The sequence below is a fragment of the Oncorhynchus nerka genome, linkage group LG12, assembly GCF_034236695.1.
Source record: "Oncorhynchus nerka isolate Pitt River linkage group LG12, Oner_Uvic_2.0, whole genome shotgun sequence".
Classification (NCBI taxonomy): domain Eukaryota; kingdom Metazoa; phylum Chordata; class Actinopteri; order Salmoniformes; family Salmonidae; genus Oncorhynchus; species Oncorhynchus nerka.
In genome coordinates this window covers 15,582,487-15,599,201 of record NC_088407.1, presented here as the reverse complement: position 1 = coordinate 15,599,201, position 16,715 = coordinate 15,582,487, and the positions used below count along the sequence as shown (strand labels likewise).

At 45.7% G+C, this 16,715-nt stretch overlaps 1 protein-coding gene across 3 annotated transcripts in view; it reads right to left on the bottom strand.

The window, feature by feature from the left end:
• Window positions 1–5,029, bottom strand: part of gc2 (guanylyl cyclase 2) — a 48,650-nt gene extending 43,621 nt beyond the window's left edge. For 2 of the 3 annotated variants that reach the window (XM_065025276.1, XM_065025278.1), the window contains exons 1-6: window positions 4,859–5,029; window positions 4,691–4,767; window positions 3,724–4,158; window positions 3,355–3,456; window positions 3,180–3,255; window positions 2,914–3,093 (exon numbers count right to left, since the gene is read on the bottom strand). In XM_065025276.1, coding sequence (XP_064881348.1) covers window positions 2,914–3,093; window positions 3,180–3,255; window positions 3,355–3,456; window positions 3,724–4,043 — 678 coding nt within the window. In that variant the 5' untranslated portion in view covers window positions 4,044–4,158; window positions 4,691–4,767; window positions 4,859–5,029. The remainder of the gene's footprint in view (window positions 1–2,913; window positions 3,094–3,179; window positions 3,256–3,354; window positions 3,457–3,723; window positions 4,159–4,690; window positions 4,768–4,858) is intronic. The other variant, XM_065025277.1, reaches the window with a different exon arrangement.
• Between the last annotated feature and the right edge of the window lie 11,686 nt (window positions 5,030–16,715).

Genomic DNA, 16,715 nt, shown 5'->3' with positions numbered 1-16,715 from the left:
AAAGCCTTTTCGCTGACGTTAAGGCGGCGTTAGTGCCGAACTCTAACGATCTGTTAAAGCCTTCGCTCTTCTCTTTTCAAACCCACGATTGGTAATTGACCTGTTTTATATGAGCTTGCTAGCGCTGAGGTGGGCATCCTTAAAAACCTGCGCCAAAGTGCCAATTTCAGTATAGTGGGAATGGTTGGTCTAATGGTTATGGATTTTGACAACGAATGCGCAGCCTATCCAGCCGTGACGCACTGTGCCCACATGCAATTGGAACACGAGAGATGTGTTTTTTGTGCCCATAAACCTCGTATTTAGAAACATAAAAAACTAATGTTTTATCCCATTTCATTTAATTTAATTAAAAAACAAGCATGGTCTTCCCTCCTCTCAATGAAGGCTTCTTTTTTTGTCCTGACTAGAGCATTGGCCAAGTCGTCAAGACTATGGATAAAGGGTTTGGCTCAAGACTATGGATAAAGGGTTTGGCTCAAGACTATGGATAAAGGGTTTGGCTCAAGACTATGGATAAAGGGTTTGGCTCAAGACTATGGATAAAGGGTTTGGCTCAAGACTATGGATAAAGGGTTTGGCTCAAGACTATGGATAAAGGGTTTGGCTCGTGAGACGCTTTGACATAAATCTTAATCACCAAAGCTTTATGAAAAGATCAAGTTTGGGAGAAACAAAACAATCATCGGACATCTATGTAGGTTATCTATGTAGGTTATATATGTAGGTTATATATGTAGGTTATCTATGTAGGTTATCTATGTAGGTTATATATGTAGGTTATCTATGTAGGTTATCTATGTAGGTTATCTATGTAGGTTATATATGTAGGTTATCTATGTAGGTTATATATGTAGGTTATATATGTAGGTTATCTATGTAGGTTATCTATGTAGGTTATCTATGTAGGTTATCTATGTAGGTTATATATGTAGGTTATATATGTAGGTTATATATGTAGGTTATATATGTAGGTTATATATGTAGGTTATCTTATATATGTAGGTTATCTATTAGGTTATCTATGTAGGTTATCTATGTAGGTTATCTATTAGGTTATATGTATGTAGGTTATATTAGGTTATCTATGTAGGTTATATATGTAGGTTATCTATAGGTTATATATGTAGGTTATCTATAGGTTATATATGTAGGTTATAGGTTATATGTAGGGTTAGGTTATCTATGTAGGTTATCTATGTAGGTTATCTATGTAGGTTATCTATGTAGGTTATCTATGTAGGTTATCTATGTAGGTTATCTATGTAGGTTATCTATGTAGCTTATCTATGTAGGTTATCTATGTAGGTTATATATGTAGGTTATCTATGTAGGTTATCTATGTAGGTTATCTATGTTATATAGGTTATCTATGTAGGGTTAGGTTATATGTAGGTTATATATGTAGGTTATCTATGTAGGTTATATGTAGGTTATCTATGTAGGTTATCTATGTAGGTTATCTATGTAGGTTATCTATGTAGGTTATCTATGTAGGTTATCTATGTAGGTTATCTATGTAGGTTATATATGTAGGTTATTGTTGGTTATTTTAGGTTATTTTTCTATGTCCATCGTGGAACGAGAGATTAGATAACCTGGTGACACTGGTGTTTATAAATATGTCAGTTATTTTCATGTAAAAATGGTTTGTTTTCCATTTTGTTGATTAGAAAACAAGCTCTTATAGGCCACCCTTACTCTGCTATAACGAAAGCTGGTTCAACAACCGTGTGTCTGGTGTCTGTCTTATCCTGGCCATGCATTAGCCAAGTAGTGTGTCTGGTGTCTGTCTTATCCTGGCCATGCATTTGCCAAGTAGTGTGTCTGGTGTCTGTCTTATCCTGGCCATGCATTAGCCAAGTAGTGTGTCTGGTGTCTGTCTTATCCTGGCCATGCATTAGCCAAGTAGTGTGTCTGGTGTCTGTCTTATCCTGGCCATGCATTTGCCAAGTAGTGTGTCTGGTGTCTGTCTTATCCTGGCCATGCATTAGCCAAGTAGTGTGTCTGGTGTCTGTCTTATCCTGGCCATGCATTAGCCAAGTAGTGTGTCTGGTGTCTGTCTTATCCTGGCCATGCATTAGCCAAGTAGAGTGTCTGGTGTCTGTCTTATCCTGGCCATGCATTAGCCAAGTAGAGTGTCTGGTGTCTGTCTTATCCCGGCCATGCATTAGCCAAGTAGTGTGTCTGGTGTCTGTCTTATCCTGGCCATGCATTAGCCAAGTAGAGTGTCTGGTGTCTGACTTATCCTGACCATGCATTAGCCAAGTAGTGTGTCTGGTGTCTGTCTTATCCTGGCCATGCATTAGCCAAGTAGTGTGTCTGGTGTCTGTCTTATCCTGGCCATGCATTAGCCAAGTAGTGTGTCTGGTGTCTGTCTTATCCCGGCCATGCATTAGCCAAGTAGTGTGTCTGGTGTCTGTCTTATCCTGGCCATGCATTAGCCAAGTAGTGTGTCTGGTGTCTGTCTTATCCCGGCCATGCATTAGCCAAGTAGTGTGTCTGGTGTCTGTCTTATCCCGGCCATGCATTAGCCAAGTAGTGTGTCTGGTGTCTGTCTTATCCTGGCCATGCATTAGTCAAGTAGTGTGTCTAAGAACAAATTATTATTTACAATGACGGCCTAACCCGGCCAAACGCTCCCCTATCCCAGATGACGCTGGGCCAGTTGTGGTCCTCCCTGTGGGACTCCCGATCACGGCTGGTTGTGCCACAGCCTGAGACCCCTGCGCCACTGCAGTGCATATTCCATTCGGCTTGTATTCATCTCCATTTCAAAATAGCACCTCTTGTTTCAAGTTTTAATGTCACATGCACAAGTGTGTGTGTGTGTGTGTGTGTGTGTGTGTGTGTGTGTGTGTGTGTGTGTGTGTGTGTGTGTGTGTGTGTGTGTGTGTGTGTGTGTGTGTGTACCTTGATGGAGGTCTCCACCCAGCTGTCCTCTGAGGAGGCAATGATGCCAACTTGTGCCCAGCGGAAGTGCTGCATGAGGCTGATCAGCACCCAGGTGGGTCGGGGCATGGAATGGGCAAAGGTAGGATGGCTCCGCACATCATCCAGCTCATAGCCAACACATCCCCACGAAAACACCGCCTGGGGAGAGGAGAGAATAGAATGGAATATAACGTAATGGAATACAATCCATTACATGAATAGATTCCAATACGTTTCCTACCCACCTTGTTCCAGCCCTTGCCCAGTAGCGATGCAGCGTCACAGTACCCAGGGTTGGCCGGCCCGATGAAGCCTGTAGCCCTGGTGAATTAATGAATGAACGTCTCAAGTCGCCCTGTAGGACCCTGACAGGATTTGTTTGACATATTGTAAAGAAAAGTAATGTACATTACAACAAACCTGGTATAGAAGCCCATGAACCCATCCAGAGCCCTGGAAGTCTCACACTTCTCTTCCAGAATGACATAATCAAAAGTGGCTGCCAGTGAGAGGACAGGGTCTCTATTGATACATACCAGACAGATTAATCGATTAGTTGATCGAAGGCATCCATAGCCATTTGAAAATTAGGGACAGATACCTTGAAATAAACAAGATTATGTTCGGAATAAAAAGTATTTGTGGCATTTTTTCCCTGCATAACTTAAGTAAGCATATTTCATAAACTAATCGGCCTTAGCAACCAACAACTAATCAATTCGAAAAACGTGTGTTGAACTCATCCCTACCTGCTGATTCTGGTAAAAGTTGTGTTGAACTCATCCCTACCTGTTGATACGGTTGACTGCCAGCTGGGCCGCCACACTCGGCAGCGCTTTGGAGAAGAGAGGGTCACATGACCACGGCCCTACCACCCCGACACGGAAGTGAGCAGCGTGAGCAGGGGAGGGTCCAATGAGCCAAAGGCACAGGGCGGCAAGCAGGAGGAACCGAAGGACACCATACCGATAGCGAGGGAGCTGGAGGGAGCGAGGGATGGAAGAGATAGGGAGGGGGGCGGGGTGTGCCTTAGGGTGCTCAGGGGTTGTGTGTCCGTGCGCGGCCCATGTCCGAGTTTTGCTGTGGAAGGCACAGAGCGGTGGTCGCATCTCAAGGATAACACACGCTATGCACACGCCTGGCCGCTGCTCCACGCGTGTCACTGCAGTCACAGGTCCTTAGACGACAAGGCTCTAAACGTGTCGGCCCCAACGTCCTGAAGATCTGAGACAATAGGAGGAACCATCAGCATTCACAAATTGTGACCAATCAAAATTGGTTTATATTGCGTTCGCATATCCAACTGTCAGAAAGTAAAAGCAGCCCCTTCAAGATCATGTCATGTTGACAAATCACCTGTCTAACCATTCCTTCTACACACTCTTTCTACATTTTCATGCATTGACAAAAGTTATTTCACACTGACGTCTGTAATTCTACAGGCTGTAAACGGCTCTACTAAAACTCAGGATTATCTGACTAAATATGACCGTGGATTTATCATCCATAATCCCTATCCCGCGTAGGCATCTCATATGAACCTTTTAGAAAGACTGTGGCCTAACAATAGTTGTACGGTTTTAAATAATAATTGATCTAATATTTGCATCAATCCATTTCAGGCTACTTGTTATTAGAAAGAACACATATGTTGATTATATTTTTGAGTTTTGTGTGTTAAGCCTATAAAATATTGCCAACAATAACTTCTTAACTCACCTTTGTTTATGAGTTAATATACAGAAACAGCACTTACCATGCTAGGAGGAGAAGGAGGACGAGGCTTACTTCAATTCTCCTCTATGGCGTCGCCTCCTCGGCACAAAAGTAGGCCTATCACAGAAAAGCAAAGTGTCAGCGTAGTCAAATTGATCCAAGTCACATCCTCAACGACACACAAAAACAACGGCAAGGTTTCACATACCAGCTCAAAGACTATTTGGCCTACAGAAATGCAACGTTTTAAAACGTACATAACTTAATATTTTATTTTGTATTTCGGCCTATCGAGCGAGAGTTCTTCCACTGGGCCCGGGGTGCGCCATACAAGTGAGCGTCAAATCTCATAATCCTCTCACCAGTATCATCTCAACGGAGAGTGAGGGTGTGTGACAACCTTTGCGACCTAGAACAAGTGACCCTTCAGATTATATCAAATCCAATCTTCTGCAGCCAGCTATGATAGGCCTGTAACACCTTCCTATGTGGGAGTTCTGGTCATGTAGATCCATCGTAGGCCATTAGGATCATTTGTCTGCTACAATGGCGGGATAATTGATAGCAACAGAACAAACATATTCTACTTCTGAACTCTCTGGGACAGAACAGAACACCTGCAGGCTCTAGATTCCAACCTGGCATTCCATCTGGATCTCCCCTGTAGGCCGATATGGTCTGATTTATTCCGTATGCTCCATCTGTCTTTGAAACAGATGGAAACTGTGAATGCATCTGCCTTGTGGAATGGGTGTCTGCAAGTGGACGTGGTTCTCCATATTTGATGGAATTACCTTTAGACATTGATTTAAAGTCCGTGTTGTGTTTTTACCTTGTAATGGTAAAGCTAAAGATCTGTGAGTAAACTGATCCTGGACCTGTACCAACAGTTGGGCAATTTAGCTGGTGTCTAAATGGACAGTTCTTTTTCTTGAAGCTGGAGGGCAGCAGGAGACAGCAACTTCAGTTATTTACGATGACGGCCTACCCCGGCCAATTGTGTGCTGCTCTATGGGACTCCCAATCACAACCTGATGTGATACAGCCTGATGTGATACAGCCTGATGTGATACAGCCTGATGTGATACAGCCTGGTGTGATACAGCCTGGTGTGATACAGCCTGATGTGATACAGCCTGGTGTGATACAGCCTGGTGTGATACAGCCTGATGTGATACAGCCTGTACAGCCTGATGTGATACAGCCTGATGTGATACAGCCTGGTGTGATACAGCCTGGTGTGATACAGCCTGGTGTGATACAGCCTGATGTGATACAGCCTGATGTGATACAGCCTGATGTGATACAGCCTGGTGTGATACAGCCTGGTGTGATACAGCCTGGTGTGATACAGCCTGATGTGATACAGCCTGATGTGATACAGCCTGATGTGATACAGCCTGGTGTGATACAGCCTGGTGTGATACAGCCTGGTGTGATACAGCCTGATGTGATACAGCCTGGTACAGCCTGATGTGATGATACAGCCTGATGTGATTCAGCCTGATGTGATACAGCCTGTACAGCCTGATGTGATACAGCCTGATGTGATACAGCCTGGTGTGATACAGCCTGATGTGATACAGCCTGATGTGATACAGCCTGGTGTGATACAGCCTGATGTGATTCAGCCTGATGTGATACAGCCTGTACAGCCTGATGTGATACAGCCTGATGTGATACAGCCTGGTGTGATACAGCCTGATGTGATACAGCCTGGTGTGATACAGCCTGATGTGATACAGCCTGATGTGATACAGCCTGATGTGATACAGCCTGATGTGATACAGCCTGTACAGCCTGATGTGATACAGCCTGATGTGATACAGCCTGTACAGCCTGATGTGATACAGCCTGATGTGATACAGCCTGATGTGATACAGCCTGGTGTGATACAGCCTGATGTGATACAGCCTGATGTGATACAGCCTGGTGTGATACAGCCTGGTGTGATACAGCCTGGTGTGATACAGCCTGATGTGATACAGCCTGATGTGATACAGCCTGATGTGATACAGCCTGTACAGCCTGATGTGATACAGCCTGATGTGATACAGCCTGATGTGATACAGCCTGGTGTGATACAGCCTGATGTGATACAGCCTGATGTGATACAGCCTGGTGTGATACAGCCTGATGTGATACAGCCTGGTGTGATACAGCCTGATGTGATACAGCCTGATGTGATACAGCCTGGATTCGAACTAGAGACTATAGGGACACCTCTTGCACTGAGATGCAGTGCCTTAGTCCACTGCACCACTCTGGAGCCTGGCTACCTGTTCTATGAGATTCCCATGTGGAACCTTCTGAGCAGAGAGTTTCATTCTAGAACTCTATAATGGAATGATAGAAAACAATGCTGATTCCACTGTTGCTTTCCTCATTCTCCCAGACCTACTCAACTGATTCACTGTGATAAACTAACTTGTACTATTTCCTCATTCTCCCAGACCTACTCAACCAATTCACTGTGATAAACTAACTTGTACTATTTCCTCATTCTCCCAGACCTACTCAACCGATTCACTGTGATAAACTAACTTGTACTATTTCCTCATTCTCCCAGACCTACTCAACCGATTCACTGTGATAAACTAACCTGTACTATTTCCTCATTCTCCCAGACCTACTCAACTGATTCACTGTGATAACCTAACCTGTACTATTTCCTCATTCTCCCAGACCTACTCAACCGATTCACTGTGATAAACTAACTTGTACTATTTCCTCATTCTCCCAGACCTACTCAACCGATTCACTGTGATAAACTAACTTGTACTATTTCCTCATTCTCCCAGACCTACTCAACCGATTCACTGTGATAAACTAACCTGTACTATTTCCTCATTCTCCCAGACCTACTCAACTGATTCACTGTGATAAACTAACCTGTACTATTTCCTCATTCTCCCAGACCTACTCAACCGATTCACTGTGATAAACTAACTTGTACTATTTCCTCATTCTCCCAGACCTACTCAACCGATTCACTGTGATAAACTAACTTGGTGTTGGGAACAAACAAGAAGATTTAAGTGAGGGAACGTAATGTTTTAGGCTTGGCAAGCACTGTTTAACTTTATCTGTTCCCTTCTTCGTCTCTCTCTTTTTCTCTCTCTCACTGTCCCTCTCCTTCACCCTCTCTCTTTCTCGCCTGTTCTCTCATTCTGAAAATGTCATATTAAAGTGACAGAGAGAATAAACTGTGTGAAAGAGAATTAGAGAGTGGGAAACAAAGTGACAGAAAAAGTGTTAAGAGTGAATGTGTGAGGGAGAGAGAGAACGCTTAACACCACAGAGGTTGTAGTCTTATTAAGCAGAGGTGACATTTTCTCTCTCTCTCTATCTATCTCTCTCTGTCTCTCTGTCTCTCTGTCTCTCTCTCTCTCTGTCTCTCTGTCTCTGTCTCTGTCTCTGTCTCTCTCTCTCTCTCTGTCTCTCTCTCTCTCTCTCTCTCTGTCTCTCTCTCTCTCTCTCTCTCTCTCTCTCTGTCTCTGTCTCTCTCTCTCTCTCTCTGTCTCTCTGTCTCTCTGTCTCTCTCTCTCTTTCTCTCTGTCTCTATCTCTCTCTCTCTCCCTCTCTCTCTCACTCCTCCCTGACATTCGTAACATCGGTAGTCTGCCAACACTAACAGGTCCACATGTTAGTAGGGAGACTGACTGCCAAGGGTCCGTGTTCCAAATGGCTCCCTATACAGTGCACTTCTTTTGACCAGGACCCATTGAACTCTAGTCAAAAGTAGTGCACTATATAGGGAATAGGGTGTCATTTGAGGATGCAGATAGACTGGCTTCTCTCATGGCCTCGTGAAGAGCCCAGCCCAGCTTAGCCCCACACCCATTACATTATAATCGGAGTGAATTGGGGGAGTTGAATGTCCACTCTTAGATGTATCAGGCGTATCCTGTTATAGTACTACAGATTCAAGCATGGGGGATTCCTCCTTCAAATTACACACTGCTTGTGTCCCAATGGCACTCTATTCCCTATAGTGCACTTCCGGTCAAAAGATTCCTGGTCAAATGTAGTGGCCTACATAGGGAATAGGGTGCCATTTTGTCAGTGTCCTGACATGCCTGATGCTGCTGTTCACAACAGTCTGGCTCTCTTCAAGGGGATGATTATTATTCAACTATAATCATCATCATCATCATCATCATCACAGAATGTACATTAGAGAGTCTTTAGAGGATATCGTTTTATTGTAATGATTGTGATGATCCATTCAGAGAATGTGCTCAATGAAACACGTTGAAACTTATTTGGTGTCAATGAATGGTTCAAATTGTTTGTCCAGAAGTGACGTTTCAGTGAAAAGAACCTCGGTCAAAGAATGATCTGTTCTGCCTCTTCCCTCAAGGAAAACATTTTGGAGAGGTTGAACGGCCGTGTAAACAAGCCCCTCCCTCTTCCCTCAAGGAAAACATTTTGGAGAGGTTGAACGGCCGTGTAAACAAGCCCCTCCCTCTTCCCTCAAGGAAAACATTATGGAGAGGTTGAACGGCCGTGTAAACAAGCCCCTCCCTCTTCCCTCAAGGAAAACATTATGGAGAGGTTGAACGGCCGTGTAAACAAGAGGGAAAAGAGGGGAGAGAGGGAAAAGAGGGGAGAGAGGGAAAGGAGGGGGTGAGAGGGGAAACAGGGGGAGAGAGGGAAAAGAGGGGAGAGAGGGAAAGGGGGAGAGAGAGGGAAAAGAGGGGGAGAGGGAAAAGAGGGGAGAGAGGGAAAAGAGGGAGAGAGAGGGAAAAGAGGGGAGAGAGGGAAAGGAGGGGGTGAGAGGGGAAACAGGGGGAGAGAGGGAAAGAGGGGAGAGAGGGAAAGGAGGGGGTGAGAGGGGAAACAGGGGGAGAGAGGGAAAGAGGGGAGAGAGGGAAAGGGGGAGAGAGAGGGAAAAGAGGGGGAGAGGGAAAAGAGGGGAGAGAGGGAAAAGAGGGGGAGAGAGGGAAAGGGGGAGAGAGAGGGAAAAGAGGGGAGAGAGGGAAAGAGGGAGAGAGGGAAAAGAGGGGAGAGAGGGAAAGGGGGAGAGAGAGGGAAAGAGGGGGAGAGAGGGAAAAGAGGGGGAGAGAGGGAAAGGAGGGGGTGAGAGGGAAACAGGGGGAGAGAGGGAAAAAGGAGGAGAGAGGGAAAGGAGGGGGTGAGAGGGGAAACAGGGGAGAGAGGGAAAAGGAGGAGAGAGGGAAAGGGGGGAGAGAGAGGGAAAAGAGGGGGAGAGAGGGAAAAGAGGGGGAGAGAGGAAAGGAGGGGTAAGAGGGAAACAGGGGAGAGAGGGAAAAGGAGGAGAGAGGGAAAGGAGGGGGTGAGAGGGGAAACAGGGGGAGAGAGGGAAAAGAGGGGAGAGAGGGAAAGGGGGAGAGAGAGGGAAAAGAGGGGAGAGAGAGGGAAAAGAGGGGAGAGAGGGAAAAGAGGGAGAGAGGGAAAGAGGGGGAGAGAGGGAAAGGGGGAGAGAGAGGGAAAGAGGGGGAGAGAGGGAAAGAGGGGAGAGAGGGAAAAGAGGGGGAGAGAGGGAAAGGGGGAGAGAGAGGAAAAGAGGGGGAGAGAGGGAAAAGAGGGGGAGAGAGGGAAAGGAGGGGGTGAGAGGGGAAACAGGGGGAGAGAGGGAAAAAGGAGGAGAGAGGGAAAGGAGGGGGTGAGAGGGGAAACAGGGGGAGAGAGGGAAAAGGAGGAGAGAGGGAAAGGGGGAGAGAGAGGGAAAAGAGGGGGAGAGAGGGAAAAGAGGGGGAGAGAGGGAAAGGAGGGGGTAAGAGGGGAAACAGGGGGAGAGAGGGAAAAAGGAGGAGAGAGGGAAAGGAGGGGGTGAGAGGGGAAACTGGGGGGAGAGAGGGAAAGGGGGAGAGAGAGGGAAAAGAGGGGGGAGAGAGGGAAAAGAGGGGGAGAGAGGGAAAGGAGGGGGTGAGAGGGGAAAGAGGGGGAGAGAGGGAAAAGGGGGAGAGAGGGAAAGGGGGAGAGAGAGGGAAAAGAGGGGGAGAGAGGGAAAGGAGGGGGTGAGAGGGGAAAGAGGGGGAGAGAGGGAAAGAGGGGGAGAGAGGGAAAGAAGGGGGTGAGAGAGGAAAGAGGGGGAGAGAGGGAAAGGAGGGGTGAGAGAGGAAAGAGGGGGAGAGAGGGAGAGGGGGAGAGAGGGAAAGGGGGAGAGAGAGGGAAAAGAGGGGGAGAGAGGGAAAGGAGGGGGTGAGAGGGGAAAGAGGGGGAGAGAGGGAAAAGGGGGAGAGAGGGAAAGGGGGAGAGAGAGGGAAAAGAGGGGGAGAGAGGGAAAGAAGGGGTGAGAGGGGAAAGAGGGGGAGAGAGGGGAAAGGGGGGAGAGAGGGGGAAAGAGGGGGAGAGAGGGAAAGAAGGGGTGAGAGGGGAAAGAGGGAAGAGAGGGGAAAGGAGGGGGTGAGAGGGGAAAGGGGGAGAGAGAGGGGAAAGAGGGGAAAGAGGGAGGAAAGAGGGGAGAGAGGAAAGGGGGAGGAAACGATAGGTCAGATGGAGATACAAAACAGTCTCTAAGGAAGGAAAATGACTTTGGCCTCGGCTACAGAACTCCACAGCAAATGACATCCCTGATATTTCAACATGATTCTTTATAGAATATGCACTAAAATGGCAATATGTTCATATGCATTATGTGTGCATTGAACTTTAAGGGATATAAATTGCATATAAACATTCCTGGGTGGCAAGGGTACTATATCTCTCTCCTTCAACCATATCGACTATTCGTTTTTAATATGTTTGTATGTCCAGTGAAGCTGTTTAATTGGGCCTATATGTGGACAGATACTCAGTGAAGCTGTTTAATTGGGCCTATATGTGGACAGATACTCAGTGAAGCTGTTTAATTGGGCCTATATGTGGACAGATACTCAGTGAAGCTGTTTAATTGGGCCTATATGTGGACAGATAGTCAGTGAAGCTGTTTAATTGGGCCTATATGTGGACAGATAGTCAGTGAAGCTGTTTAATTGGGCCTATATGTGGACAGATACTCAGTGAAGCTGTTTAATTGGGCCTATATGTGGACAGATACTCAGTGAAGCTGTTTAATTGGGCCTATATGTGGACAGATACTCAGTGAAGCTGTTTAATTGGGCCTATATGTGGACAGATACTCAGTGAAGCTGTTTAATTGGGCCTATATGTGGACAGATACTCAGTGAAGCTGTTTAATTGGGCCTATATGTGGACAGATACTCAGTGAAGCTGTTTAATTGGGCCTATATGTGGACAGATAGTCAGTGAAGCTGTTTAATTGGGCCTATATGTGGACAGATACTCAGTGAAGCTGTTTAATTGGGCCTATATGTGGACAGATAGTCAGTGAAGCTGTTTAATTGGGCCTATATGTGGACAGATACTCAGTGAAGCTGTTTAATTGGGCCTATATGTGGACAGATACTCAGTGAAGCTGTTTAATTGGGCCTATATGTGGACAGATACTCAGTGAAGCTGTTTAATTGGGCCTATATGTGGACAGATACTCAGTGAAGCTGTTTAATTGGGCCTATATGTGGACAGATACTCAGTGAAGCTGTTTAATTGGGCCTATATGTGGACAGATAGTCAGTGAAGCTGTTTAATTGGGCCTATATGTGGACAGATACTCAGTGAAGCTGTTTAATTGGGCCTATATGTGGACAGATACCCAGTGAAGCTGTTTAATTGGGCCTATATGTGGACAGATACTCAGTGAAGCTGTTTAATTGGGCCTATATGTGGACAGATAGTCAGTGAAGCTGTTTAATTGGGCCTATATGTGGACAGATACTCAGTGAAGCTGTTTAATTGGGCCTATATGTGGACAGATACCCAGTGAAGCTGTTTAATTGGGCCTATATGTGGACAGATAGTCAGTGAAGCTGTTTAATTGGGCCTATATGTGGACAGATAGTCAGTGAAGCTGTTTAATTGGGCCTATATGTGGACAGATACTCAGTGAAGCTGTTTAATTGGGCCTATATGTGGACAGATACCCAGTGAAGCTGTTTAATTGGGCCTATATGTGGACAGATAGTCAGTGAAGCTGTTTAATTGGGCCTATATGTGGACAGATAGTCAGTGAAGCTGTTTAATTGGGCCTATATGTGGACAGATACTCAGTGAAGCTGTTTAATTGGGCCTATATGTGGACAGATAGTCAGTGAAGCTGTTTAATTGGGCCTATATGTGGACAGATACTCAGTGAAGCTGTTTAATTGGGCCTATATGTGGACAGATACTCAGTGAAGCTGTTTAATTTAAGGGACTACTAAACTAGCATATGTAATTGTTTTAAGATGGTCATAACATGGATCATTTAACAATTAGATTTCAATTTTAGGACCCCTTTAGGATAAAATATAAAATGTGGGCTTTACTATAGCCTATAGAAAGTTTGGGGAATGCCCTTTCCTGTTTCAGCATGACAATGTCCCCATGCACAAAGCGAGATCCATACAGAAATGGTTTGTCGAGATTGGTGTGGAAGAACTTGACTGGCCTGCACAGAGCCCTGATCTCAACCCATTGAACACCTTTGAGATTAATTGGAATGCCGACTGCGAGCCAGGCCTAATCGCCCAACATCAGTGCCCAACCTCACTAATGCTTGTGGCTGAATGGAACCAAGTCCCTGCAGCAATGTTCCAACATCTAGTGGAAAGTCTTCCCAGAAGAGTGGAGGCTGTTATAGCAGCAAAGGGGATACTAACTCCATATTAATGCTCATGATTTTCGGTTTACACTTTTACTGTGAACACTAAGGCTGTACCCACTTTAAGTTTGTTTTGACGGTAGGTCGTCATTGTAAATAAGAATTTGTTCTTAACTGACTTGCCTAATTAAATAAAGGTAAAAAAAAAATACATTTAAAAAAGTTAGTTTTAACATTGGTCAGGTAGGCTACTGTGGCTATTTGATCATAATGTAGATCTACCAGAGTGACCTACCATCAAAAACTATGGAGAAAATACATCCCATAACATTTTAACATGGAAATATCTGTTCTATCATTCAGCCTACAGTAGCAGCCATTGTGTGGTGGTCAATGCAGGGCTTGACATTAAAACAAATCAAATTGTATTAGTCACATGCGCCACATACAGTGAAATGCTTACTGTATGCTTACCCCTCACCAACAATGCAGTTTAAAAAATATGAATAAGAAATAAAAGGAACAAGTAATTAAAGAGCAGCAGTAAAATAACAATGGGGAGACTATATACAGGGGGGTACCGGTACAGAGTTAATGTGGAGACTATATACAGGGGGTACCGGTACAGAGTCAACGTGGAGACTATATACAGGGGGTACCGGTACAGAGTCAATGTGGAGGCTATATACAGGGGGTACCGGTACAGAGTTAATGTGGAGACTATATACAGGGGGTACCGCTACAGAGTTAATGTGGAGACTATATACAGGGGGTACTGGTACAGAGTCAATGTGGAGACTATATACAGGGGGGTACCGGTACAGAGTGAATGTGGAGACTATATACAGGGGGTACCGGTACAGAGTTAAGGTGGAGACTATATACAGGGGGTACCGGTACAGAGTCAATGTGGAGACTATATACAGGGGGGTACCAGTACAGAGTCAATGTGGAGACTATATACAGGGGGTACCGGTACAGAGTCAATGTGGAGACTATATACAGGGGGTACCGGTACAGAGTTAATGTGGAGACTATATACAGGGGGTACCAGTACAGAGTTAAGGTGGAGACTATATACAGGGTAGCAGCGGTGTAAAAGAGAGGGTGGGGGGGGGGGGTCAATGCAAATAGACTGGTTAGCCACTTGATTAGATGTTCAGGAGTCTTGGGGGTAGAAGCTGTTTAGAAGCCTCTTGGACCTAGACTTGGCACTCCAGTACTGCTTGCCATGCAATAGCAGACGGAACAGTCTTTGACCAGGGTGGCTAGAGTCTTTGACAATTTTTAGGGCCTTCCTCTGACACCGCCTGGTATAGAGATCCTGGATGGCAGGAAGCTTGGCCCTAGTGATGTACTGGGCTGTACACACTACCCTTGCGGTTGGAGGACGAGCAGTTGCCATACCAGGCAACTAGTCAAGATGCTCTCAATGGTGCAGCTGTAGAACCTTTGAGGATCTGAGGACACATGCCAAATCTTTTCAGTCTCCTGAGGGGGGAATAGGTTTTGTCATGCCCTCTTCACGACTGTCTTGGTGTGCTTAGACCATGTTAGTTTGTTCGTGATGTGGACACTAAGGAACTTGAAGCTCTCAACCTGCTCCACTGCAGTCTCGTCGATGAGAATGGGGGTGTGCTCGGTCCTCCTTTTCCTGTCGTCCATAATCATCTCCTTTGTCTTGATCACGTTGAGGGAGAGGTTGTTGTACCGGCACCACACGGCCAGGTCTCTGACCTCCTCCCTATAGGCTGCCTCGTCGTTGTCGGTGAGGCCTACCACTGTTGTGTCATCGGCAAACTTAATGATGGTGTTGGAGGTCGTGCCTGGCCGTGCAGTAATGAGTGAACAGGGAGTACAGGAGGGGACTGAGCACTCACTCCTGAGGGGTCCCTGTGTTGAAGATCAGTGTGGCGGATGTGTTGTTACCTACCCTGACCACCTGACTTCCCTTCAGGAAGTCCAGGATCCTGTTGCAGACGGAGGGGTTTAGTCCCAGTGTCCTTAGCTTATTGATGAGCTTTGAGGGCACCATGGTGTTGAACGAGTGTCAGAGCCGGTGGGGTTCAATTCGATCTTAGTCCTATATTGATGCTTTGATTGTTTGATGGTTCATCTGAGGTTATAGCGGGATTTCTTATAAGCTTCCGGGTTAGAGTCCCACTCCTTGAAAGCGGCAGCTCTAGCCTTTAGCTCAGTGCGGATGTTGCCTGTAATCCATGGCTTCTGGTTGGGGTATGTACGTACGGTCACTGTGGGGACGACGTCATCGATGCACTTATTGATGAAGCCAATGACTGATGTGGTGTACTCCTCAATGCCATCAGACGAATCCCTGAACATATTCCAGTCTGTGCTAGCAAAACAGTCCTGTAGCTTAACCTGTTTATCCACTTGTCCTTCAGACAAGGAGGTGACTGAAAATGTTGTTTTGTTGTTTGATGCAAGAAACCACTTTACATATAAAATGCATCATTATTCCTGTACCATTATTATAGAGAATCAGACAAATTATGCTACCCTTTGCCTACTGGTTACTTAGTTTATTCAAGCCTGTCTCAAATACCACACGGCCCCTTTAAGACTTTAGAAAAAGCTCTTTACCCGACTCGCTTTTCAAAGATGTCTAGAAATTCACACTTTTTGTGCTCTGTAGGAAGCAATCACTCCCCCGTTGCTGACTACAAACGATCTATAACTGGGCTCATAACTCACTATCAAAGGATATGAACAAAATGTACACAAGTCACAACATGTAGCTCTCGCTTTGATCTCAAAACTAGTGCATCTTCTCACGACTGCTCATGCTGTAAAAACAGTCCAGTTCAGGCCTCCCCAGTGGCGCAGTGCAGTGCTTGAGGAGTGACTACAGACCCGGGTTCGATCCCAGGCTTTGTTGCAGCCGGCCTCGATCGAGAGACCCATGAGGTGGCTTACAATTGGCCCAGTGTCGTCCTGGTTAGGAGAGGGTTTGGTGGGATGGGATGTCCTTGTCCCATTGTGCTCTAGACACTCCTTGTGGCGGGCTGGGCGCATGTACGTGGACTTCGGTGTTTCCTCTGACACATTTGTGCGGCTGGCTTCTGGGTTAAGCGAGCAGTGTGTCAAAGAAGCAGGGTCATGATTGGGAGGACGCATGGCTCTCGACCTTTGCCTCTCCCGAGTCCGTACTGGAGTTGCACCGATGGGACAAGACTGTAACTACCAATTGTATAATACGAAATTGGCGGTACAAAGAACCACAAAAAAAAAAAAAATTAAATGTTTTTTTTTTAAACAGTCCAGTTCAAAGTGAATGTCACAGATCCTTATGGCAATGGTCTATTTGCGTGTAGGCCTACTGTAGCTCTGATTGGTTAATTGCACACCGGTCTGTGTAGAGTATTTGCCTGCCAATGCAATAGAATCCTACTCTGATGCGTTCTGTCTACAACACAACCTCATGCATAGTTTATTT